At 40.6% G+C, this 10,776-nt stretch overlaps 1 protein-coding gene across 1 annotated transcript in view; it reads right to left on the bottom strand.

Annotated features, from left to right (window-relative positions):
- The window catches only part of LOC101855292, a gene marked incomplete at its 3' end in the record, with an annotated part of 41,206 nt that extends 30,797 nt beyond the window's left edge, over positions 1 to 10,409 (bottom strand). The window contains 4 exon segments of the mRNA XM_035972524.1: positions 1,841 to 1,898; positions 3,026 to 3,586; positions 8,130 to 8,228; positions 10,199 to 10,409. Coding sequence (XP_035828417.1) covers positions 1,841 to 1,898; positions 3,026 to 3,586; positions 8,130 to 8,214 — 704 coding nt within the window.
- Positions 10,410 to 10,776: the final 367 nt, after the last annotated feature.

Raw genomic sequence — 10,776 nt, 5'->3', positions numbered from 1 at the left:
TCTCTCTCTCCCTGTCTCCTCTCTCTCTCTCTCTCTGTCTCCTCTCTCTCTCTATCTCTCTCTCACCCACCCACCCACTCACTCACTCACCCTCCCCATCCACACACACAAGACCTTTCCCCTATATTCTCACATTCATTTTGCCTCAGTGGGTTTTGATATCTTTAACGAACACTACCCACCCCACCCCCTGCCCCAATGTTCCATTCTCACAACAACCCCCACACCCGTCTCGCCTATCCCCCTTTACATTCTTCAATTCTTGATCTGAATCTTTCCACTTTTCCCAAATTTCACCCCATTACCATTTCTACTCACAAATCCCCCCCCCCCCCCACTGCACTGAGTGACAAATAATCAGTTCTAGTTTCTCCTCATCTTCCAATACCCTCAGCTAAAATGCACCTGTCATTATCGACATTCAAGTTTCCATCTACAAAAGATGTTTGTCTAATCAACACTTACAGCACACTTAGCTCAATAGTTTTAGGAGCCTCCACAAGCCCAGGCTAGGCAAGTGGGTAGCTTTTCAAAAAAAAAGAAAAAAGAAAGAAAATACACTTTTTAAGTTTAGTTTTAGTAGAGGTTTTACGGCGTTCGCACCTGCATAGGTCAATGAGCGCCAGAAGATTAGAGGTGTTACAACAGAGTAACAAACATAAAAAAGAAGAAGGGGAGAGAAGGACGATAGACGTTTGATAGGAAAGAAGAAGCAAACCACACCAGAGCACCCGCCAACCAGCCACATCATCAAATAAAGACGTACAATTCCTCAATAACCCTCAGAATCTGTACAATTCACGCTGACCTGCACGCACCAATGTCTCGACAACTTTGTCACAAAAGTCGGAGACTTTGGGCCGAGCTGACCAGTCATATTTGCGCAGTGATTGTCATCACAGGGCAATGGAGAGCATAGACACGACCTATCACGATACTGCCAGAGTCCCGATACTGCCAGAGTGAATCTCCTACATTTTATCATAATGTTCACATTAATTCTAGCGTCCCAGTTGCCAGTTTTTAGCTACTTTTAGAGAGAGTTTTCCAGCACTTGTAACACCAATAGGTTCTACTTGATGTAGATGCTGGAAACTGGAGGTGTCACTGGAGAGTAAGATGCGCAAAGACAAGAGGAAGGAGAGAAAAGGAGGACAGGCGTTGGAGGAAAGAAGGAGGAGAGAAAAGGAGGACAGATGTTGGAGGAAAGAGGAAGGAGAGAAAAGGAGGACAGATGTTGGGGGAAAGAAGGAGGAGAGAAAAGGAGGACAGATGTTGGAGGAAAGAAGGAGGAGAGAAAAGGAGGACAGATGTTGGAGGAAAGAAGGAGCAAACCACCCCAGAGAAAGCAGCCATCCACTTTTATTTTATAAATTCTTATACGTCTTTCCATATTCTTATCCAGATGAAAATGGCTTTCATTGATGTGAACACCAAAGATCACCTTTACATGACAATGACTACAGGACCAAAAACAAAGCCCATCATACATTACAACCTGCACATCAGAAATTTGTAGAATTGATGCAGATAAAGACACAGCTCAGAACACTCCTCCCCCCCCCCCCCCCCCCCAAACCTTCCAACTGAGGGGACCTCAACAGAGGCTGCTGCATCAATAAATAACCCTCAGAACCTGTTTAGTCACACAGATCTACACGTCACAATCTCAACAACCGTACAGTCGGAGACAGTGAGCCGTGCACACCCGTCATATTTGCGCAGTGATTGTCATCACAGGGTTATGGGGAATAAAACACACATCCAAAAAAAAAAAAAAAAGCTTAAAATATAACTTGTTAAGCTTCAAATATAACATGTTAAGTACAAGAGCTCTTACTTTGTTTTACGGATTTTTGCTCGGGGTGCGCTGGCTTCTTTCTCCGAGTCTGCGCCGGCTGAGGACAAGATACAACGTCAAGTGAAATGTCAAACCTTGACTCTAGCAAGGAACAAAAATTAGCAAAACTTTATCATTAATTGTTCAAGGTGACAGAAAAAGATTAATGTCTCAATGTAAAATCGGGATAAGACATTTCAAGCACCTTGTAATAGCTCTATTTATATAAAGCTGTTGGGCATATTCTTCCTTAAAAATACATTACAAACAGATTACATATATATATATAAGTTAAAACGGCGGAAAATCACAGACTGAAAAGAGGGATATCTGGCGGAAAGTACGGTGGTCTACCTACGGCCCACATCCGGCGCAGATCCTACAAGTTGTGGTGGATTAAATGACCACAATAGCAAGATCAGAACATGTTTTTCTCAATGCATCACTTTCACAGAGTCCTCAGCTCATCAAATTATCACAGAACAAATATGCCGAGCTCAACTTTTTCAGGAAAAAAAAGGAGCACATGATACAAGTCATAAATGCCCTCATATTTTGCGCAGTGATATTGTCATCACGGGACTCTGCAAAAAGTGTTTCTCTACAACTTTTACAACAGCTTGGCGCCGTTCGCTTCTCATCGCTTCAGTAACATGCAACAACAGAGACCTTCAACAATAGAGATAGATTATATAGCATATAAATATATATATATAGGTATAGCGCAAATCCTGGTCAACAGCAAGCTCTATGCGCTTCAAAATCGATACTATTACCCAAGCAGACCTGAGAGCATTCTGAAACCAACAAATATTTTTGGTCAAAATGGTAGAACATCAACACAAAAAGGGTATTTTTGAGTAAGAAAAAGAACCCGAAAAGTTCACCGTGACACGTAATAAACAATCCCCCAAAATATCCAGTACCACGAGACTGGTTCCCCTCACTAGCAATCACAAGTTTCTCAGCAGCATCTCTCCAATAGAAAAATAGCAGAAACCAAAACGAATAATTTTCACAATCACAGACTGAGCCTCTCAAGACTTAAAAGGAGCCATTATGTACTGAATTTCATCCCAAAAAGTCACAATGACGTACGAAAAATGAGTATTCCTGACTATCAACTGGAAATAGACTACAGCCAGCACAACATGAGAACTGAACCAGAGTACAGGAGCAACTCACTTTCCACAGCCGCAGACCTCTTCCGTGAACTGGTCAGTACTTCCATGTCCTTGAACCTGCTGGACGGCACCGGGGCCCTCCCACTGCGCCGGACTGGGGTCACAGGGGTCACAGAGCTCGGCACACTCAAGGCTTTGCTCGTCTCAACTCCTGTGTTTACTTCTTTCTTCCCACTGCCACTCTTGTTTGGCATTGTGCCTGTCCTTGAAACCTTTGCCGCCACTTTGGGTGATGGCATGTCTACAGTTAATGTCTCATCGTTAGCTTTGACGTCCGTCCTGAGAGCAGCAGAGGTGGCAGGAGAGCTGGCAGTAGACTTCTTGCTTGAGGTGTCTTTCTTTCCCGGAGTCACTTTACTCTTTCCAGTGGAATTAACATTGTCACCCTTTGAGTCCAGCTTTTCCGCATGACCGGTACCATTCTTGGGAAGGATTTTCTCTTTGGCTGCGGCCGGCCTTCCCCTTTTGGGGGGGTTCCCCACAGAGCCTTGAGCAGCTGTACGGGACTGGGCGCCGCTCGCAGCAGACACCGACGATCTTGTCATCTTTTTCGTGGACTCGACTGACAAGAAAAAATTGAGAAGAGAAAATAAGCAACAAAAAACAGGGGAACAAAAATTCAGTGCAGTTCCCAACATAACCACTGGCATTCCTTTAAGACACATTCACACAAATAAAAAAAAACAATGGTTTATTGCTTTCAAAAGTACAACTACAAAAAATGCAACGAAAGTGTGATAGCATTTACAACATTACAAAGTTTAAAAAAAGAAAGCCCATAAGACCAGATGTGGGGCAAAAACATGTAACAGTCGCCTCAACTCTAGAGATCAAGAGAGAGACAATGGGGTGTGCCCCAGGACAGGGAATTTCTCAGAATTTCTGACAAACTTTCAAAACTTGTATGCTTTATCTTCCCACATTCAAGTCTGTGAGGTGCCTTTTGAGCGAGCATTAAGAACATCAATACATTGTGTCTTTTTCTCTATGAACACACAGAGGATTATATCCGTCAATTTGGTTAAATTATCATCATAAAATCACTATGACAGATCATCAACATCTTTACTAGCAACGTTACTTTATTTCATCTATTTCAGCCATTGCCAAAACGTGGGGAAAAACACACACATCTCACAATAGTGTGCATAAAATGTGATGCATTAGTATTTATTCCTCCAAAACGTATACACATGTCAAATATAGGATGTAGAACCTGCATTAGCAGTTTCAGACCCCATGTCAGCTTTACAATCTTGAGTTTGTACATTTTGTGCCAAAAATGTTCGTTTTTTTAGTGATTCCTGGACTGTCATTTTGAGCACACCAATGCAAACTTCCAAGAATGTCCAAAATTTAGTATTTTTGGGTGTGTTTTTTTTACGTGTGCTTTGATCCTATGTTATTTGTCATTGAGAAAGGTTAACTTGCTCAAGAAATCGGTTTATTTGTTTGCAAATAGACGAACAATTCGGATTACTTGTGCGTCTGTTGTGTCGTCACGGACTAGGTATTTCAGAAAACACCATTATTTTTCAGTAGAATCACCGTAGCTGGTTAAATCTTTTTGCCTATCGTCGTTTATTCAATACTTCAAAAGCCGCGATGCGCGAAAGGAACATCGGGTTCCTAGATCTACGATTTCGGTCGGCTGTTGAACATTCGCCGTTATTGTCGTCAATTTGCGAATTTCGCCCACTTTTGTTTTGAACCGGTCATCAAAAGTGCCCGGATATAATTGTTTTCTTGAGTGACTTCCCCTTACCCGCGTCCCCAGAACAACGGAAGTAACGGGGGAAACAGAAAAACGAAAGTAGTCATTGCCTTCAGCGTCCGGTGACGCACAAGAATTTTGTGTTGAATGTGACGTACTGGGCTGTTTTGCGTGTTTTTAGGCTACTCTGTTGAATATTTTAGTGAAATTGCGGTGTTTACACTGGATTCCTGGAACAAGAGTGTGATGTGTGAACAAACTTCGACAGATGGATCATTTCTGTGGTTATAGACTTAGCTTTTGTGCTCAGTGATGACGTTTGGGGTGTCGTCATGCAGCCGTACAAGACTGACTAACGTACAAGAAATTACATTGTCCTAAGAGCAAACATTTTTAAAGTAATGTGTGCTCTCTTTACTCAAACAAATAAACAAACATGTTCTTGTTTATCTGTCTAACTCAAAAATACACATTTGTTCTTTGTTGGTATGATATACCTTTTTCCAATACATTGTGTCATCATTGTTATGTACAAGTAATATTTTTCATAATTGCTAATATCAATAAGATTTCAACATATATTTCATACATATGCAAGATTCATTTAGAAGCAAAATACGCCTTTATTGATCTGTGTATCTCTTAGTGCAAATTTGTTCTTTGTAGGCATGATTTTACCTTTTCCCAGTATGTTTTGTCATCACTGTTATGTACGAGCACTGTTTGTCATAATTAGCAACATAATTGTGATCGTCCACTGTCTTTGATATAACCTAGTATCTGTTTCAAAGCAAAAGAAACCTCTCCTGGGTTTTTTTTAATTCTTAAAGTGCACTTTTATCTCTGGAGGCAAGACTTTTGTCTTTTCCTGTACATTGTGTCATCATTGTTATGTACAAATCATGTTTGTCATCACTGTTATGTACAAGTCAGCTCCATTGATTTTGTGCTTTTGCCTCATATTAGTTTAAAAATTGTTTTACACAAGTGTTTTTCTGGTACTGAGGCTTTGATAACTGTATTTGTACAGCCTTTCACTATTGTGATGTGCTGTCAATGATAATGTCCAATGTGTATCCTTTCTTGTACATAACAATGATGACATGTTCTGTGCACTGCGTCATTGTTACAAAGCTGGTCATTCATATTACCATTATGAATGGAGTTCATAGTGTACAAAGTCTTTGTTTACTAAACAAATGGAATTTAAAGTCCATTATTTGCCTTGCTGATAAATCTGTTTTTGTCATCACTATTACATACAAGAAATACAGTAGTTGCCAAACCAATAGACCCATATCTCCAAAACCGTACATCTCCTTGCTCTGATACTCTAGGAATATTAGCACTAAATGTCAATCTGTGACTGACAGAAAAGAGTCAAATTGGTAAGAAAAATTTTTTTGCACCCTGAGTCTCAAGAGAGTCTCACGTTTTGGCAATTGCTCATTTACAATCTCAATCTTCAAACAAAGTAATGTCTTCTTCCTTGTTAGAGAACGATCTTTCAGGATCTCATTGATCGATCACTTCTTCAACATGGAACAAATGCATCAATTCAGCATTTCTGAATTCAAACCAAACTGAAGGTCTTCCTCCAATGGTCAAAAAAGTTTAAAAAATAAAAATCTAACTTGTCTCACAGGAGCGAACAACTCTGAAATTCTCAGCAAGTTCCACAAACTTATATTATCAATGCAGAAAACGTAAGAAGTGAACAGACAAGGACATCCAGTGCTGCCTTTTTGGTCACAGTCTTCAGTAACTCACAGTGAAAGTCTCATACATCTCAATTGAGAGAATGCTCCACGAACATGATACATTATTCTGCATCTTCCTTCCCTCGTTTAAGTTAAAAAGACATTAACCCTCATCCTGCGGGAGCCGGGTTTATGTAGCCCGATAAGCCTGTTTCGGCACCTCGCCTGCGTTCTGGTCCCGAGTCAGTGTAGCTCCTGGTTCAGCGCACGCGCAGCGCGCATCCTCTTACGTGTCATTCGGGTCCCGAGTCGGATCCCCATTCACGCAGGTCAAGTGTGTGCGCGTCAGTCTGCTTAAGTTTGTGTGCGTTTGTGGCCTTCTTCTAGAACCACCTGCGTTGGTTCGTAATCGAGGCATACGTCTCATTCAAAACATGCCAAGTTGATAGCTCTAGATGTTCGTCCAATGAAATTATAGAAGAAATTGACCCACTTAGACATGAGGAGCTCGAAAGGATAGTCAGGAAACAAGACTTCCATTTTTCTATACAAACTATTTCAAATGAGCTTGATTTTGTATGAAATGATACTACCTGATAAAAAATGAGCTTGTTTAATAGTTTTGAATACCCTTGTGCAGGTACAAAGAACAATTTGAGTGTAAAACATTCGGAAATTGACCTAAATTACCCCTTTTCGAACCTCAGGTCATTCGTAACAACAAGAGCGTCCAGAAAGGTTATTCAAATGGGCGTAACTACTCGTAATGTCTTATCAGCTTGTGAGAGGGGGTTATTCATGTGTTTGTAACACTTTATAAATAGAATGCTATGAAGGATAGAGCGTTATTTTCATCATCAGTTAACACACTCCCGCGGTATTCATGTCGAAAACACACGTTTCCCGGCGCGCGCGCGCTGTACACCAACAGTACACACTGAGTGACCTCGGCGGCCTGCCCGGCGAGTCCGACGTAATCGGTTGCTGATAAGATACGCATCTGGGCACAGACGCAGGATAAGAGTTAAGCTACAGCGATAACTTAGCACACCCCTGTGATTGGCCCAAATACAGGATGACGTATAATTTCCGCCATCTATTTTTGTTGCCTTCCGGGGTTTCCCTCGCCAGTTGACTAAATCTCGCCGTGGTGGTCCCGCTTTGCCGCTTAGCTCGCGATGGACTACATCACTAGGTTTCATCGCCGACTGCTTGGGCTGTGTGTGCGCGCGCGCTTGTGTGTGTGTGTACACAACTTGAGAAGAAGGTAAATTTATGGAACGAGAATTGCTGAGATTGTTAAAAGAATTATAACACAAATTAAAAAAACAAAAAAACCCCAAACATGTCGAGATGTAGTCAACAGTTACCGGCGAGGGAAACCCTAGAGTCTTGAGGGAAACCCTGGAAGACGACAAAAACAGATGGCGGAAATACTTCATCTATATTTGGGCCAATCATAGAGGTGTGCTTGGTGCTTGCTGTAGCTTCATGTGTTAAAAAGAGTTGATATTTTAGACCAAAAGTCAACTAGTGACATTGCTTTACTTTCTCTCCTAAAACTTCCACCACACGCCAAAGTATCAAATCAAAAGCTATGTTAGGGGGAATTCAGCACACCATTTTCAAAGCTAAATATAAAACATTCTTTAACATTGCAGAGAAAGGAAGTAAGGCATTTAATGAACTACCTGAACCTGTCTGTGTGTCCTCAGTGTCATCTTGCTGCAGCTTTACCTTGACAGACCGGCCAGACCTCTTGGCCGTGCTCGACATACTGCCACAGGACACTAGGAAGAACAAAGAGTGGAGAAAACATTGCAATCATTATAATGCAGAAATAAAAAATGAAACAAAGAAAGTAAACAATATGACAAAGATCTAGAAATCTAGATCTAGAATCTACATAGATCTAGTCAGTCAGAACTTCAACAGGCATCATGAGAAAGCCTGAGTTTTTTCTTCTTAGTAGATGTTTCTCGCTTCGGATCCGTTCTCGCTTTACTCTCAGCAACTCTATATTGATGATATTGCCATTGCATAAAACTTCATACCTTGTTACGCCTTGTAGGCTAGATCTAGAATAAAAGATCTAGATATATAGATCTAGATCTAGATCTAGATCTAGAGTACATCCTGTGGTGCGATATACAGTAAGCGATCTTTTGTGGATATCTCTGGAAGTTACAGGTCGATCTTCATGATTTTTTCACCAGAAGTTAGAAAAACTTCCTCTCTATACGGTGTAGCGCATTACTGTAACAGCAGTTTAAAATTTCTATATGTTGTGGTGGTGTTGGTTTGGTAACGTGTGTCTGGTTTGGTGCGCAAGGTTTCTGGTTTGGTGCAACATATCGTCTTGTTTGGTGCGCAATAGTACCATGTTTACAGCTCTAGATCTAGATCTAGCTCTTTTCTGACAGTTTTCATCTTTCTCTATCCTTGCTTTGTCTTCTTTTCCTTGCAAGAAGTTCCTGTACTGACCATAATGGAAGGCCAAGGTCAATTAGGCGTGTTCTTTTTGGGAGCTGTGCGCCCCCTGACAGGAGATTTCCTTACACCTTGTGTATGTGTTTTGATAATGGATAAAAAGAAAGGTGCTGTGGACACAAGAAGGGGAAAGAAGAAAACAAGAATAAGACTATACCTAGACTAGTATTTTAGAAGGAAAAGGACAAAAAAGAAGAAGAAAAAGACGTGAAAAGAAGAAATTGAAAAAGAAAGGTGCTGTGGACACAAGGAAGTGAAAGAAGAAAACAAGAATTAGACTATACCTAGACTAGTATTCTTTAAGGAAAAGGGCAAAAAAGAAGAAGAAAAAGACATGAAAAGAAGAAATTGAACATTTTGGAGATTATATTTCCATATTAATTAATTTTGACATGAATACATTAACTTATCATCTTCCAATGGCAATATAATGCATCCAAATGGAAGGAAAACAGTCTGTTTCAGTGCACAATGCAGGTCATAGAGAAATAACTTAATAAGTAAAACAAACAAAGGGCCTAGAAGCCACACTATCAATGCCAAATAGCAAAAAAGCCGATATTGCGCATGAAACGGACTGCCCAAATTTGGTCCTCTTCAGTGCGCAACCCTATCTAACACGTTCCTGGGCATTAAGAAGCAGCCTGCGATAGTATTTATCGATTCTAGTATACATTCTACGATACATTAGAGCTAGATTAGCTAGATGTGCTAAATAATCGACTACTCAAGCGCTTAGTAAATTGATCGATACCGGTTACGAAAACCATTAATATGAAGGGGCAAAACTTTCCGACACCGTAGAATCACGTGTGTTGACAGGAACCTCCAAAACGAAAGTGAAATAAGCTGCATTCTGCGCATGCTCACAGAAAATGACCTCGTTTTCGCTGTTCTTATCCAAAACAAAGCAGGAGACCGGGGGTTGCGCACCAAAACAGTAGCGCGGTGATGCGGGCCTACTCTAGATTAGATTTAGTCTTCTACAACCTTTTAGAAAAAATCGCAATAATTATATCACAGTCACAGAAAAGAAGAGAAGACCCAGCCAACAAAAAGACAACAAAACAAAATCTAAAACGAAGAAAAGTAAACACCGCTGTTAGTCAGCCGACATTGACAAGCATTTCAGGGAATACCTCTCTGGGTTTTGGAAAAGCACCAAAGAAAGAATAGAACACGATTCATTCACTGTTGAAATAATAACATCCATTCTGAGTTTTAAAAGCAGCAGAGGCATCAAAACACAATCTATCTTGTCTTGTTGTACCTGATCTTTTGTTTGGAGGATGGGTTTCTCTGTCGAATAATCTTCAGAAACGGAGGCAAAATTACCAATATGGCGTCTTCAAGTTCACGAGGAAATGGAGAGTTCCCTCGTAACCGTTCGAGAACCTGGGGAAAAATACTTGCCAGATTTTCCGGCGCTTTGAAACTAAAATTAAAAGGTGGAAGATCATCTATTTTCTCGCATTTAATTTGATTTGAAACGCTACGTTTTTATATAAATGGTTTTATTTTCACTTTTTCATTTTCAAATGCTTTCAATTTATCTTAAACAACTACAGGAAACTTAATGGTTCCACACTCACCCTACTGTTCAAATGTGTCCGTGTTTTCTCTGTATAGATCTATTCTATCTCTCGATTTATATTTCGAACAGGCCAGTAGATAATATGTGCGGGTTTTACTTTTATAGTGCTAACGAACAAATAATCCAGAGTTATACCTCCAGCTTCTATTATATTATGTATTTCTCTTACTGTCTGAAGTAGGCCTAGCCAATGTAGACCAGTCCATCCACACCATCGACTGACTGTCTCAAGTAGGCCTAGTCCATAGTCCACA

Source organism: Aplysia californica, unplaced genomic scaffold, assembly GCF_000002075.1.
Source record: "Aplysia californica isolate F4 #8 unplaced genomic scaffold, AplCal3.0 scaffold00728, whole genome shotgun sequence".
Classification (NCBI taxonomy): domain Eukaryota; kingdom Metazoa; phylum Mollusca; class Gastropoda; order Aplysiida; family Aplysiidae; genus Aplysia; species Aplysia californica.
Note: the sequence above shows the minus strand (reverse complement) of the source record. Positions and strands in the feature narration are given on the sequence as shown.